General features: G+C 38.2%; 1 protein-coding gene across 1 annotated transcript in view; it reads left to right on the forward strand.

The window, feature by feature from the left end:
• Positions 1 to 15,386, forward strand: part of TTC6 (tetratricopeptide repeat domain 6) — a 203,223-nt gene extending 187,837 nt beyond the window's left edge. Inside the window, exons 28-31 of the mRNA XM_018065926.1 lie at positions 2,297 to 2,449; positions 3,297 to 3,467; positions 13,928 to 14,153; positions 14,654 to 15,386. Of these exons, the coding sequence (XP_017921415.1) occupies positions 2,297 to 2,449; positions 3,297 to 3,467; positions 13,928 to 14,153; positions 14,654 to 14,790 (687 nt within the window). The 3' untranslated portion in view covers positions 14,791 to 15,386. The remainder of the gene's footprint in view (positions 1 to 2,296; positions 2,450 to 3,296; positions 3,468 to 13,927; positions 14,154 to 14,653) is intronic.

A 16,201-nucleotide genomic window follows, 5' to 3' on the forward strand; every position in this document is an offset into this window, starting at 1 on the left:
GGTAAATTCACCCATTCCAGTCCATTTTAGTTTGCTGATTCCTAGAATGTCAATGTTCACCCTTGCCATCTCTTGTTTGACCACTTCCAATTTGCCTTGATTCATGGGCCTGACATTCCAGGTTCCTATGCAATATTGCTCTTTGTGAAGAGTTGACTCATTGGAAAAGACTCTGATGCTGGGAGGGATTGGGGGCAGTAGGAGAAAGGGACGACTGAGGATGAGATGGCTGGATGGCATCACGGACTCAATGGACATGAGTCTGAGTGAACTCTGGGAGTTGGTGATGAACAGGGAGGCCTGGCGTGCTGCGATACATGGGGTCGCAAAGAGTCGGACACAACTGAGCGACTGAACTGAACTGAACTGAACTGAACATATGAAGGAAACCTAGCTTTGTTTGAGGGAATGAGGAAAGACTTTTTGAGAAATTAACATTTAAATCGAGGTATGAAAAACTAGTAATTAGAAGTAGGAGTTGGGGCTTAGAACACCGTGTTCCACAGAGAGGGACCAGCTCATTTGGTGAGAAAGAGACAGAAGGCTTAAGAGAGGCAGAATGTTATGGACAAGGCGAGAGTAATGTGGGATAAGAACTGAGTAATGACTGGAGGTGAAGGTCATTTTAACTGGTCTAGGTCAGTTAAACATGTGAATATCACTCACCAGAGCACTGACATCAGATCTGTGTTTTATGAAGAGCTCACTGGGTGTATGTCAACCTGAAGGAACTCGTCAGTATGAGGAAGAATTGAATCAGGAAAGGAAGGATGGAAAAATGAGAGCTAGAAAAACCCATCAAATCCTGTTTAGGGCCATGAGTGACCATTTTTTAGATAAATATGAAACAGATTCCCCTTCTACGCACTTAGCACTAGAGACATGAAGTGAGCAGAACAGATGTTGTCAGGACCAGACAAGTTCAGTTCCTTGTTTATCAAATGAACTTGTGATGGTGACATTGATTTTCACATAATTTACTGTGAGGGAGAAGTTTACTGGTTAAAGACAGTGTCTAGTTAACTCTAAGTTCTATTTTGGATTAGTTTTATTTAAGAGTCAATTGGTTTATGTGAGAGTCAGCTTCTGAGACTGGCAAGTTGGGTTTTTGAGCCCACAGGAATAAAGACAGGCCCTGGGCTGTGCTGAATTTATCAACTCACTGCCTTTCTGTGATGATTTATTTAGTTGCCAACTGGTCTTCTCTAGGAAATACTCTGACATCTTTCTGCTAACAGTGTCCCTCTCCTAACCTTCTCTCTTTTTTTCCAGTTGGTACTAAGGTTGGTATAAATACCTGCTTGATTGATTTGTATGCATTTTTCATGGAATGTGTATAGTGATCCTAAAATGCCAGACACTGGTGCATTTGAACAGTTAGGTTTTATACCATTATGGGCTTCCCTGTGGCTCAGCTGGTAAAGAATCCACCTGCAATGCTGGAGACTTGGGTTCGATACTGGGTTTGGAAGATCCCCTGGAGAAGGGAAAGGCTACCCACTCCAGTATTCTGGCCTGGAGAATTCCATGGGCTGTACAATTTATATACTTTCACTTTATACCATTAGTTTATTTAATTATTGAGCACATATTTATTTTGTTATGTGTAACATGTATAACTAGAGTTTCAGTGCCAAGCCAATAAACGATCCCTGCCTGTGTGTGCAGTGAAAGTGAAAGTCGCTCAGTCGTGTCCATCTCTTTGCTGCCCCATGGACTATGCAGCCCATGGAATTCTCTAGGCCAGAATACTGGAGTGGGTAGCCATTCCCTTCTCCAGGGGATCTTCCCAAGCCAGGGGTCAAATCCAACTCTCCCACTTTGCAGGTGGATTCTTTACCAGCTGAGCCACAAGGGAAGCCCAAGAATACTAGAGTGGGTAGCCTATCCCTTCTCCAGCAGATCTTCCCAACCCAGGAATCGAACCGGGGTCCCCTGCATTGCAGGTGGATCCTTTACCAACTGAGCTTGCAGAACTCAATGTAAATTTGGTAGTGATTGTCAGAAGCATTGGTGTTTATCATGGTGGTCAAGATTTTATGTTGTTGAAAACCCGTCTAAGACATGGTTCTGATTATCAGATTTATTTCAACTAATTAAAATTTCAGCATAAATACTCAGGGGAATCAGTCATTTGAATGTACTCACAGTACAGCCTACTTCCTTGTTTAAAATATCTTAGATTTAGCACAGTATAAATATACCCTTACTAAAAGACTTTATTTAAGTTAGAATCATAAACATTTGTCATGATATGGACAATTTCCTACTTGGTGTAAATGGAAAATTATTTTAGGCCCAAGGAAAATTCCAGAAAGCTTGGAACCACTTTACCATTGCTATGGAAGTTGATCCAAAGAGCTACCTAGCCTATGAAGGAAGAGCTGTAGTCTGTCTTCAGATGGGTGATAATTTTGCTGCATTTCAGGATATAAATGCTGCCATAAAGGTAAAAGTCCACTTATATTATATTTATCATTAGTGTAAATTAATGTCATCAGTGAATAAGATGAAGTAAGAAGTCCTCCGTCGCCTTTTAAAAGTGACTTGTAGAAAAAATAATATTTGTATTTTTTCCCCCAGGAGTTTCACAGAATAAAGAGTTATTATAGCTTGCCAGTTTTATAACCTAAATGTATTTAAAATTTTGATAATACATTTCTCTTAGTTGATTCCTCTTAGTACATGCAAATTTATAGCTTCATGATACATCAATATTATTTTATAATTAAAAAAATAAAATAATCTTCTGGCTTTGAAGGAACTAAAGAAAGAATAATGTAAATCCCCAGCTTTTTCTGTAGTGAAATGGCAAATAAATTCAAAGACAGAAAATCTTCCTTTTGTCTTCTCAATTTTGGATTCTTTTTTTTTTTTTTGTATATTTGGGTAGATATTGTAATCTTTGAGATCAGATAAAGGAAAGACCTGAAAGGTAATTGCTATACTGCATAGGACAAATAAACATGGTAACTTTTTAATTTCTCCTCCAGCTTAACAGAGCTAAACAGACAAACTTTTCCTCATGCATCTATTCTTAAGCCCCATTCTTTGCAAAGGAACTGAGTAAAGCACTAAGATTATTTGTTTTATTGCAACCAAATCAACAAAATGTTGGCATTGAACCAACTTCATGCCAAGTCCTTTCTCAAAATGTTTGCTCTAGTGGAGTTTTACCTGCCCTATAAAATCACTAGCTTCCCACAAAGAGATTTCATAATGTCCATTTTTGCAGACATGAAATCGGAGATAAATACTATTCCCAGACGCTAACTGCTCTTACTATTATATTGCAGATCAATGGTACAGCAGAATTCTTAACAAATCGTGGTGTGATTCATGAGTTTATGGGTCAACAACAGAACGCAATGAGAGACTATCAAGAAGCAATTTCTTTAAACCCCACCTACTCGCTGGCTTACTTTAATGCAGGAAATATCTACTTTCATCACAGGCAATTTTCCCAGGTAATGTGAGTTTTCCTTCTTGTTTTCTTTTTGACAGTAAGTGCTTTCTTCATTACATATAGTTTCAAAATGCAATCTTTATGTCTCAGGCATTCATTAGCTCTTTAGGAGATTTTCTCTTTCATAAGAATGCCTATAATTATGTATTAAATGTTTACACCTCTGTGCATTTATTCTTTTCATTATTATCAGCCACTCAACACTTGTCCAGTAAACATTGTTTTGGACTTCTCCAGGTGCCTGCAGTCTCCTTGCTGTCCATTGTTGCCAGCTTCCCACCTGGAATTCTCTGCTTTTTGTCCCCATTTAGCAAAATCTCAGACTTTCTTTCAGACTATCTTTCATGATCTAATTGTCTAGCTCATCGTAATTTCTACCTTAAGTTTCAGTCACATGAGCGCTTGACTGGGGGTGAAGAGATGTGTATGTTACTTCTGGTTTTTATGGCAACAATCTTTTTTTCAGCATCAGTTCATAATGTCTGAAATGAAAATGTTGGGTTAGTAGATGATATTTTTATATTTTGAATTTATTATGTTTGAATTGTAATGCATTACACGAATCAAATTATTTGTTGTGTTTTTAAATGTTTACTCTTTTGTTCTTTATCTTCAATTTTATTATATTCTTTGTCTAATTTTTTGAGTCAGAGCTTTATTTATTCACTCTTTCGCTTATATTGTGGTCAGTTGTTAAGGGTTATGCCTTTCTTCCAAGTAGTGTTTTCAGCAGTATCCCCTGAATTTTGGTCTTTAGTGTTTTTATTTTTGTTTTCCCAAAATGTTACACTTGAAATTTTAGCCAAATTTCCCCTTTGATTAAAGGATACATTGATGGAGCACTTAAAATGTTCAGGAGGGGGTATTTTTATATTTTCAAATATTGAAATTTATTGGGTTTTAATGTGGTCTAATACATGATAACTTTTTTTCTTTAATATTCCAGGGGCCTTCCCAAAAAGAGTTTCTATCATTAGCATATAGTGTTGAAATGTATAAGATCTACTTTATTAATTATATTTTAAATTAATCTTTATTCATACTATTTTGTTCATTTGGTTTATCTTTACAGAGAAAGGTTTATTCAAGTATCCTATAATTAGTGTGATCCTATGTAGGTTTCTTTATATCTCTTTCATTCTTGTTTAGTGGTTGAGTTGTGCCCAACTCTTTGTGACCCCATGCACTATGGCCCTCCAGGCTCCTTTGTCCATGGAATTTCTCAGGCAGGAATATTGGAGTGGGTTGCCATTTCCTTCTCCAGTTATATCTGTTTAATTCCTACCTTATGAAATACAGTATTTCATGTATAGATATTAATACATATTATATATGCATTGTGACTTGTAATCTTCAGCGTTACAAATGCTCTTCTTTGTTTCTCTTTGGAATATATTCTCCTTTATCTGATATGAAGATCCTGCCCTCTGATTTCATTTGATTGGCTTCTGCTTGGTATTCCTTTGTCCTTCCTTTTATTTTCAATGTTAAAAATTCTTTGTTTTAGTTTTGTCTCTTTCCTACAGTGTAGAGTTGGATTTTGTTTTAGATGACAAAATTTGAAAATATTTATCTTTTAATAAATATCCCATTTATATTTTGGCATAGTCAGTATATTTGGTATTAGTTCTGTTATTTTATGTTTACGTGTATTTAGATTTTTATTCTGTGGTTTGTTTTATTTAAAAATTTAGAATTTTTCCTAATATTTAGGAAGGTTTACAGTTTTGCTTTGTTGTTGTCACTGAGTTGTGTCCAACTCTTTGCAACCCCAGGAACTGCAGCACACCAGGCTCCTCTGTCCTTCACTTCTCCTGGAGTTTGCTCAAATTCATGTCCATTGAGTGGTGATGCTATTTAAATATCTCATCTTTGGCTACCCCTTCTCCTTTTGTCTTTATCCTTTCCCAGCGTCAGAGTCTTTTCCAATGAATAGTCTCTTCACATCAGGTGACCAAATTTTGGAGCTTCTTCAGCTTCAGCATCAGTCCTTCCAATGCATATTCAGTGTTGATTTCCTTGAGGATTGACTGGTTTGATCTCCGTGCAGTTTTGCTTTAGTGATTACCTTTATAAAAATACCTTTGTGCCCTCACTTCCTTATTTCTTTAGTTTCTCTGCTGTGCTGTGCTTAGTCATTCAGTTGTGTCCGATTCTTTGTGACCCCATGGACCATAGCCCGCCAGGCTCCTCTGTCCATGGGAATTCTCCAGGCAGGAATACTGGAGTGGGTTGCCATGCTCTTCTCCAAGGGATCCTCCCAACTCAGAGATCAAACCCAGGTTTCCCACATTGCAGGCAGATTTTGTGTGGTCTGAGCCACCAAGAAAGTAAAATGACCCTTTAATATCTTTCCCTCTTACTTCTCCCTCTCATACATTAGTCACTTTTAGTTAATAGTTTTCTCTTTTTAAAAATGTTTATATTTAATATCCTTAAATATGCTTGAGTTTTTTTATGTCAACTTGTCACGTTAACTTGCTTTCCATTCTCTCTGTATTTTCCCATTTTGTTGTCCTTCGTTATTCCTATGCTGTGAGAAGATTTAATGTTTGCATACTATTTTGTTATCCTTATTTTTTGTTTTAGTCTTAGTTCTTCAGTTAAATATAATTAATTCTCCTCACCAGGCTTTCTGCCAAAGTTTCCCTTCTAACCAATCATTTTTTGGTGCTCTAAAATTAGTCTTCTAGTAGAGTCCTGGGGACTTCCCTGAGTCAGTAATGGTAAATAATCCACCTGCCAATGCAGGAGACCCGGGTTCAATCCCTGTGTCAGAAAGATCCCCTGGAGAAGGAAATGGCAACCCACCCCTCTATTCTTGCCTGGAAAATCGCATGGACAATGGGCTACAGTCCATGGGGTCACAAACAGTTGGACATGACTTAGTGATTGAACAACAACCACAACAGATAGAGTCTTGAGAAAGGGTTCATATTCCTTGAATTGTTTCATGTTCACAGCTGTTAGCCCGCAGCCTTTATGTCTTCAGACAGCATGTCTGGATTTAGTATCCTTCACTCAATCTTTCTTTCCTTGAATGCTGTGTCTTTCACTATTTTTCAGTGTTATATATATTGGTACCCAAAGTCTGGTGCAAACCTGATTTTTGTTGTTGATGACTTCTTTTTGTCAGAATCACAAAATCAGTTTTTTTTTGTTTTTATAAATGAAAAGTTTTACTCAAGTATTTGTTAGAATTGACCTTTTAGGGTAAAAGTTGTAAGTACAGAGCATTTTCAATATTTAGATTCTGGAAAATTTGTTGAATTCAGTGTAAGAATTTTTCTGTTTCACTATTTTGATTTTCTTCAATGCCAATGAATACCAATGATTACAAATGGGATGTATTTTGACTTCTATATGCCAGTTATTTTTTTTCAAGCAGTTTTTTAATCTCTTAATTTCTGTTTCATTTTCTTCTGCATCTCTCTCCTAAATCTTTGGGCTTTCCTGATGGCTCACACAGTAAAGAATCTGCCTGCAACCTGGGAGACTTAGGTTCTATCCCTAGGTTGGGAAGATCCCCTGGAGGAGGGCATGGCAACCCACTCCAGTATTCTTGCCTGGAGAATTCCATGGACAGAGGGGCCTGGTGGGTTACAGTTCATGGAGTCACAAAGAGTCGGACACAACTGATCGACTAACACTTTCTAAATCTTTACTGTGTTTTCTATTTGTTGTTCCCTTGTGGACCTTATAATTCAGGTTTCTTTAAAATTCTTTTCTATGCCATTTCCATGACATTTCTTCCTGGCCACCTCTTTTTAAAGATGGATTATTTAATTATTTAATTAAAAAATATTAAATGCGATTTCTTACCAATTTTTTCTAGTTCATTTTATAATGTTACAACTTTTATCTACAGTGTAGTAATACTTTTTTCTGGTCACTTTTATTTTATTTCTAAAAATCTATTAATTTTTTATCTTTGGTTTTTACAATGAAGGCAGGCAAATTACTTTTCTGTTCCTTATATTTGAATGAGATAATTTTTTTTCCCCCTGGACTGAAAGCAGAGATTCCTGTGGAAAACAGGGTGATGATCCATGGTAACTTTCTGAGTTGAGCTACCTCTGATGCTTTTGCAAAGGACTTTCCAGTCTGTTCTGTTTAGTGTAGCCTGGTTTGGGAAGACTTTTATCACAAGCTCTGTGTCTCTTAGAACTTCTCACAGTCCTTGCTTCTAAGATAACATACTCATCTTAAAAAATTGTTTTTATTGCTTGCATTTTCTGAGATCTATAACCTCTGTATTCTCCTCTACCACCTGATATTGTCACCATACCCCTTAAAAGTGATCTTCAGGACACCTTTATCTACTGAGAGGCTACAGTCCTTTGCGTTTTGCTGGAAGAGTTGAGCAAGTACTTCCTGATTCCACTTAGCTCTTCATTCTTTCAATCTCCTACCTGCCATCTGCTAGGAATTGACGAAGACCCTGAGGATACAGAGCTAAACAAGACAGGGAAGACTTCTTTTATGATGTAGTTTACATTTTATTGGAGGAAGAAATAGAAAATAATATAATATTAGTAGTGTGATAAACATCTAATACCACCTCATGTAAGCAGTACTATATCAGTATTAGCATGTGTGTGGGACTATAGGAGGTTACCTGGGTGGATAATGTAGGTGGAGAGAAGGGGTTTAAGGAGCAAGCTCTGGGGCAACATCAGTGTTTAGAAGTGAGGCAGAGAGGAGATGCCAGAGTGTAGACTGAGAAGGGAGAATCCAGCCAGGATGATGGGAAGAAAAGCAGGAGAGCATATATCACCTCAAGAACAAAGTGCTTGAAGAAATGTGTCCTGTGTCAAATGCTGCTGAGAAGTCCCGGTAAGAGAGGATGGAGAGAATCCTTGATGACTTTGGTAAGAACATCATTGGAGTAGCAATGGCACCAGAGCCTTAAGTGGAAAGGGTTTTGGAGAAAATGTGAGGGGAAGAATTAGACAGTTCAACTAGTTCCAGAAATTCTCCTGTGAAGAGAAGTAGTGAAATGGGGGTGATGGCTGGAGTGGAGTAAGGTGTTGCTACTTTTAATTTTTTAAAATATGAGGGATATTGATTCATGCTCCTATGTTAAAGGATCTGGCGGAAAAGGAGAAATTGTTGGTATAGGAGAGAGTGATAGAGATAATTAGGATCAAAATCTTTGAGGATTTGGAGGGGCTAAAGTTTGGAAGTTCCAGGGGTGGCCTTTGAAGAGAGCAGGTCACACTATCCATTATGTCGTGAAGGAACGGACAGAGTATAGAAGAGAATACCGCTGCTGTAGATGGATAGATTTTTTTTTCAAGTTGCTTTTTATTTATTTATTTTTTGATTGCACTGGATTTTTGTTGCTTTGTGCAGACTTTCTCTGGTTATGGTGTTCAGTTCAGTCGCTCAGTCATGTCTGATTCTTTCTGACCCCATGGACTGCAGCACGCCAGGCCTCCCTGTCTATCACCAACTCCCAGAGTTTACTCAAACTCATGTCCATCGAGTCGGTGATACCATCCAACCATCTCATCCTCTGTCATCCCCTTCTCCTCCTGCCTTCAATCTTTCCCGGCATCAGGGTCTTTTCCAATGAGTCAGTTCTTCACATCAAGTGGCCAAAGTATTGGAGTTTCAGCTTCAGCATCAGTCCTTCCAATGACTATTCAGGACTGATCTCCTTTAGGATGGACTGGTTGGATCTCCTTGCAGTCCAAGAGACTCTGAAGAGTCTTCTCCAACACCACAGTTCAAAAGTACCAGTTCTTCGGCACTCAGCTAGTTACGGTGAGTGGGGGCAGATCCTCATTGCGGTTCGCAGGCTTCTCACTGGGTTGGCTTCTCTTGTTGTGGAGCATGGGCTCTAGGCGTGGGAGCTTCAGTAGCTGTGGTATGTGGGCTCCACAGTTGTGGCTCACTGGCCCTAGAACGCAGGCTCAGCAGTTGTGGCACACAAGTTTAGGTTCTCCTTGGCATGTGGAATCTTCTCAGACCAGTGATGGAACCTGTGTCCACTGTCTTGGCAGGTGGATTCTTATCCACTGCACCACCAGGGAAGTCTGATAGGTAGATTTTGATAGTAGGCATTTCTATTTATTGGTTATAGTTTTTCCATGAGATATGAGTATCATTTACCAGTTAAGAGTGAGGATGGAGAGGTTAAAAAGGGGGACATGTGGCTAGGAGTTTTGAAGAGGAAAGAGAACATGTGAAATAATTATTCTAGAGAGTGGTAGTGTGAACATTCCAGGGAAGTATAGTAGGACTACCAGACAACTTTAAGTTCTCATTTGAAGTTTGTGGTTAAATCTAAAGTGAGATCTTGACTCTATACTGCTTTGTATATAATTCTTTCTATACAAATTCAGTATGGCTTTGTGTCACTCCATAGCCATTTCTCTGAGTTAGTCTCTTATCTCCTCATTCCAGGTAAGCTCTTTAACGCCAGGAATCACACTCCTGTCTCTTCTATATTTCCTTACTCAGAAAGCACATCCGTACCCACGGCTTATGCTGCATGTCAGCCTCTACCTTTCTTCTGAGCTCCAAACCCATACTTATCAGTTGCTGAAACTGGATGCTTTATAAGTGCATTAGAGTCAAAATGGAATTAACCTCTGTATCTTCTACACCCCGTCCAGCTCTTCTTCCTAGAAACCCTGTCTCAATTCAAGATGTCATTCCTTAGAGTCACCTGAGTAGAAATATTGCATCAATCATAATTTTTCTTCCTCGGCTTCATCTAATCACTCATCTGATTCTGTCAGTTTTGCTTCTTAGTTCTTTCTCACACATGCCATTTCCATTCTGTTTCTACTGCAGTTGCGTTAGTTTCATTCTTTCCCAAGTTAAATCAGTTAGCTAGCTGACCCCTATGATGAGGCTGGTTGACCTCAGAGGTGAAGTTAGATGCTGGGACCAAGAATTATCAAAGATATTGTGTAAGGCATGAATGAGATTGTCATAGCTCAGACCTCAGATAGCTGGGAGTCTAATGTCTTCCGAGGCTGACGGTCAGGGTAAGTTACCTTAAACTTTGTCAAGCTCAGACTACTCTCCAGCTGAGTTTTGGCAATGTGTCTGTGTGCTAGGGAGTTAGTTAATGAGATTAAGACATACACAATGCCCAGGGCAATTTTCTGTTTCCATAGCTGCTTATGGTCCACGTGAGAAGGAAACTCTCACATTTTAAGCTTATTTGTCCTGAATAAGTCTATGGATATCATGTATAAGACTGCTTGGTTAGATCTGAAGTGTAGTTTGAATTTTGATCATACTTAAAAAATATGGCTCTTTTTCCTCAAACTAGGGGCACATCAGCTGGGCAAATATTTGATCTAAAATATATTCTGTCTTCTGTCTTGATAGACTGGATACCTGGGATTTATAGTGCGTGCTCCCTTCAGAGACAAACAGACTTTGAGAGTGGTTTATTCAGCTATTTTTGTATGCTCTGTGGTTTTTTTTGTGGAGAAAATTCTTCTATTTGCTGTACACCCTCCTCCCTGCTTTATTTCTGACTATGGATGGAAGATTTAGGGCCAGGAGGAAGGGTCTTTCAATAAATCAAATAATCTCTAGAGGGTTAAGACATGTATGTGTTCTGGCTTCTTTTGTGATTAGTTAGTAGCTTCATAGTTGTAAACCACATTTGGATGCATCATGAATTATAGGTGACTTTTCAATAATAACTGAGTCAGCCTTCTAATTAATTACAGGTACAAGGGAACTTACAGTTATGGTTCTGAACTAATTTTAGTTTTGGGGATTGAAATTCTACAGACACAGTTTGAATCAGAAAGCATCTAGAAGCTAGTAAACAAGTTGTAGCTTCCCAGGTGGCACTAGTCGTAAAGAGCCCTACTGCCAGTGTAGGAGGCAGAAGAGATGTAGGTTCAGTCCCTGAATCAGGAAGATCTCTGGGAAGGAAATACTACAGCCCACTCCAGTATTTTTGCCTGGAGAATCCCATGAACAGGAGCCTAGCAGGTTACAGTTCATGGGGCCACAAAGGGTTGGACAAGACTGAAGTGACTTCAGTCAATCCGAAAGGAAATCAGTCCTGAATAGTCATTGGAAGGACTGATGCTGAAGCTCCAATACTTTGGCCACCTGATGTGAAGAGCTGATTCATTGGAAAAGACCCTGATGCTGGGAAAGACTGAAGGCAGGAGGAGAAGGGGATGATAGAGGATGAGATGGTTGGATGACATCACCAACTTGATGGACATGAGTTTGAGCAAGTTCTGGGAGTTGGTAATGGACAGGGAAGCCTCACGTGCTGCAGTCCATGAGGTCGCAAAGAGGTGGACATGACTGATTGACTTATCATGTTGATCAGTGGAAATTAGACCAGTTGTTAAATCAAGGCCATCCATTGTGGTAGGCATCTTTGTCCTCTAACTACTCCATGGGTGATAATACTCCTGTTCTTCTAGTAACCTCATTAAATATATAGGCTTTCATTTCCTAAGTAGTATATATTTAAAGCTGCAATAGAAAGTTATATTGTTCACAGTTAGCCATACTATAGTGTTTTACTAAGTTCATTTATTTTAGTTGGGGTAGGTGTTAGCTCCTACCTGATTGAAGTCATCCTTTTGTGATTTTGAATTGTATAGTTTTTATTGAGGACTTATTGGTTAGTTAAAATGAAACTTAAATTACTTTTTGAAGGAAGTCTTGGCCCTGCTTTGAGTCATTCCCTTGCCTCATTTGTAATGACTGTGAGTCCAGCCTCCTGTTCAGGAGTGAATTCTTTAAGCTTTTCACAGAGGAATGTCAATTCTGCTGCCTTTTTAAGGGATCCTTAAATGGTACTTAGCCACAGCACAGAACAGCTCCCATTCTGGGATGAGATGGATTACACAGTCTTGATCTAATTGCTTATCAAAAGTCACAAACAGTCAAATTCATGGTGTATTGCCTGAGGGCTATGATCTCTCCATTTGCAGATACTAGCAAGAAAAAAAAAAAGATGGATCAGTATAATTGAGTCTTTATTATATTCTACATATTGTTCTCAGTACTTTACCTGTTAGCTCACTTAGCTGTCATAGCAGCACTGAAAGGAGAGTTCGATTTTTTGCTTTCATGAGTCAAAGAGTGTTTTAGGTACTCACCTGAGGGCATAGAGCTAATATGTGGTAGAGCCTGGACATCTGGCCCTGAGATCTGAGCTCCTGGCCACCATGCTCCCAGTGTTTTACTTCACCCACAGTGGAAGTGAACTGAGAACAAATCCCTGGGAAATATAAAGAAAAACAGTCCAGTGAAGAAGGCTGATAGAAAATGATCAGAGAGGTAGGAGAAAAACTCAGGAGACTCCCTGTTTCAAGGACAAAGAGAGTTTTAAGGGGGAAGGAGAGACCAAGGGCATCTGTGCCACAGAAATGCTGTGGGAGGAAAGGTCTAGAAAATGTCTGCTGGACTTCACAACACCCTTAGCCTTACCAAAACCTGACCTCATGGAAAGAGGGAGATAGATAGAAGCCAGACTGTGGTGTGCTGGGGGAAAATTGAGTGCTAAAGGAATTGGATTCAGCAAGCTGTATTGTTAGAAATGACTTTTCCTAATTTAGGGAGGTTTCAAAATTTTTTTGAAACTGTGGTGCGCTGGGGGAAAATTGAGTGATAAAGGGATTGGATTCAGCAAGCTGTATTGTTAAAAATGGTTTTTCCAAATTTAGGGAGGTTTCCTTTGAATTCAAATTCAAAGGAGTCAAATTTTTATTCATTCTCTAACTAGAGAAGAGATTCCTACCTTGAGTAGTAGCATGTCTAATCAGTATCTCAAACTATTTGTGGCGAAGGAGCAGTTTTTAAGATTTTTCTCTTACTTTAGACCCCAACACCGGTCTATGGACCACACTTTGCAGGGTCCTTTCCAGCTTGAGAATTTGTTGTGAAGCATCTGGAGTCTTGGATCTTCTTGAAAAGCTGATTTTTATCTTCTCTCTTCTTTCCTTATAGCTTTTCATAGTATAACTGTGTTTTTAAACCTTTTTGGTATGGTTTAGAACTTTATTTTCAAAGTTCACTTCTCTCTTTTTAGCCTTTACTCTGCTTTTATATGAAAAGTGTTGTTAAAGTTTTCTAATTTATGTTTTATTTTCCTGTTGTGACCTTTTTTCTTAACTTATAGTGTTGTATAGGGATATGAGATTTGTGTGGGGGGGGGGTGGGAGGGGTGGGGGCATAGACAGCAGGGGGAGGCGGTAGGAGAACATTTCACTTCAGCAGAGAGGAGTATTTTATCTCTGACACTATCTAAAACTGCTGACACAGGATGATAACCCAAAGCAGACCAACTATTGGTTGGTTTTATTATCATCTTTTACATTCTCTGCAAATACTGTACCTTCTTATCATCTGTATCTGATACGGATGGCCTGAGTGTTATAGTAAAAGTGTTTCAAATTGCTGTATAGCTGCCAGTTAAAATATATTCAGATTGTCATTATCTTCACATTTCTATAGGCTAGTGACTACTTCTCAAAGGCTTTAAAGTTTGATCCAGAAAATGAATGTGCTACCATGAATCGAGCTATTGCAAATACAGTATTAAAGCGATATGAAGAAGCAAAAGAAGATTTTGCATATGTAGCTGAAAGCTGTCCATTGTGGGCTGCAGTATATTTTAACAGAGCGTACTTCTACTGTTGTTTAAAGCAATATGAACTGGCTGAAGAAGACCTAACTAAAGGTATATTTTTTTGGTAATTTTTTGAGTAAGATTACAATGTTTGAATTGTTTTTAGATGACAAAAGAAGAAAGACATCAGGTCTATTTGCTTAGATAAATTTACATTAGAATTAATGGTTTTATATATCTTATCTTTAATATAATCAATATAGATTTGTTTATGTAATAACTTACCGCTTTGGTATTTAAAATGTAGAAAATTATTAGGGAAATCATACACAAATATTGCTCGACTTTCAAAAAAGACATTGTACTGTGTTTCCCGAGTTAATTTTCTTATAAAGATTCAAATGTAACTAAATAATGTACATATGAGGAAAAATGTTTTCAAATAGGTAATACTAAAGTATAATTTTTATATTATATACTATTATTTACTAATAATAACTTATAGTAATAATAAAGTATTATTATAATTTACTATAAAATTTGTATTTAAAAAATGAGAGTCTTTTTGAGTGCTCACATAAAAGATACCTTGAAAATTTTTTCTTTTACAGCTTTGTCTTTGCAACCTAATGATGCTCTAATATATAATCTTAGAGCAGAAGTTCGTGGTAAGATAGGTCTGATTGAAGAAGCTATGGCTGACTATAACAAAGCACTTGATCTTCAAGAACATGCCTTGGTGGTATGACTACATAGACCACAGATTCTGTAGCAATTTACACAGTTGTTCTTCCAGAAATTGAAACCTGTTTGTTGCTTTTAAAAAAGTTTTCACTATCTTCATTATAGTATTCTTTGTGTTAGTCTTTTATATAATCCTTTGATACATTTAACATCTTCTTTATATATTAATTATAAAACTTTTAGATCATTTTCTGCAGATTTGTAACAACCCAAAAATGAATTTTTTTCACAAGATTAGAATTTAAATGAGAATGTTTCTCAAGGGCCCTAGTAACACAAAATATTTTCTTTAAAGTAAAATAGTTCCTTTAAAAATAATACTGCATGATTTTAGGAAAAGGATCATTGACCTTTTCATCACTACCTACATATTCAACAATATCCAGATTAAAAAAAATAGAGAGCTGATGACTATAAAGAAATTAAAGTCAAGCACATTTCCTTTCTCCTCCTTTGAACAATATCTGCACAGGTCTGAATTCTTCCTAGTATGTATGTTGTTCCAACACATAAACATGTTTCTCTTTTTCATGTAGCCTCCCTCTCAGGATGGCGCCTATGAAGATTTTGAGCATCCGCCTCTTTAATGCAAATTTTATAAACATATATAAAAATCTGTATATACTTATAATTGGCTGCTGTTGCTGCTAAGTCGCTTAATTGTGTCTGACTCTGTGCGACCCCATAGACGGCAGCCCACCAGGCTCCCCTAACCCTGGGATTCTCCAGGCAAGAACACTGGAGTGGGTTGCCATTTCCTTCTCCAATGCATGAAAGTGAAAAGAGAAAGTGAAGTCGCTAAGTCGTGCCCAACTCTTAGCAATCCCATGGACTGCAGCCCACCAGGCTCCTCCATCCATGGGATTTTCCAGGCAAGAGTACGGGAGTGGGATGCCATTGCCTTCTCCTTAAAACAGCTAGAAATTCTTAATAGAATATTTCTTTAGTGAAGCAGAGAACCCTTTTCCTTTACCTCACTGGTAGTAACCAAGTTTCCTGACTTACACTCCTTTGGATTTGCTCCACTCAGTTTATTTTCCTTCTGTGTCTCGTTCTTCCAGTACGTCTCCAGCTCCTCAGAGACTTGTTTTCACTGTGATGAGACTCTATGGCAAAAAAATACCCCCATCTATTCAGTTGCCTTTGTTTTCCATTTGAGGTACCAGAGTTTCATAGTAGAAAGTTGATTTTAAGTCAGAAGCCACTGTGAGGCTGCTTCACACTCTTTTAAGATAGTTTCCTTGGCGTGGTACTAGGTTCACCTGAGGACTGGGCCACGCCTGGTATTTCAGTGGATGACTCAGTCACCTTTAATAAGCCTCTTCACATCCTCTTGTGCTCACTTGTCTCCAGAACCTTTAGTCCCAGGCCGGCCACTGATGAGATCAGAACAACCTCATGCACCCACTGACAGA

This window comes from Capra hircus, chromosome 21 (assembly GCF_001704415.2).
Source record: "Capra hircus breed San Clemente chromosome 21, ASM170441v1, whole genome shotgun sequence".
NCBI lineage: Eukaryota > Metazoa > Chordata > Mammalia > Artiodactyla > Bovidae > Capra > Capra hircus.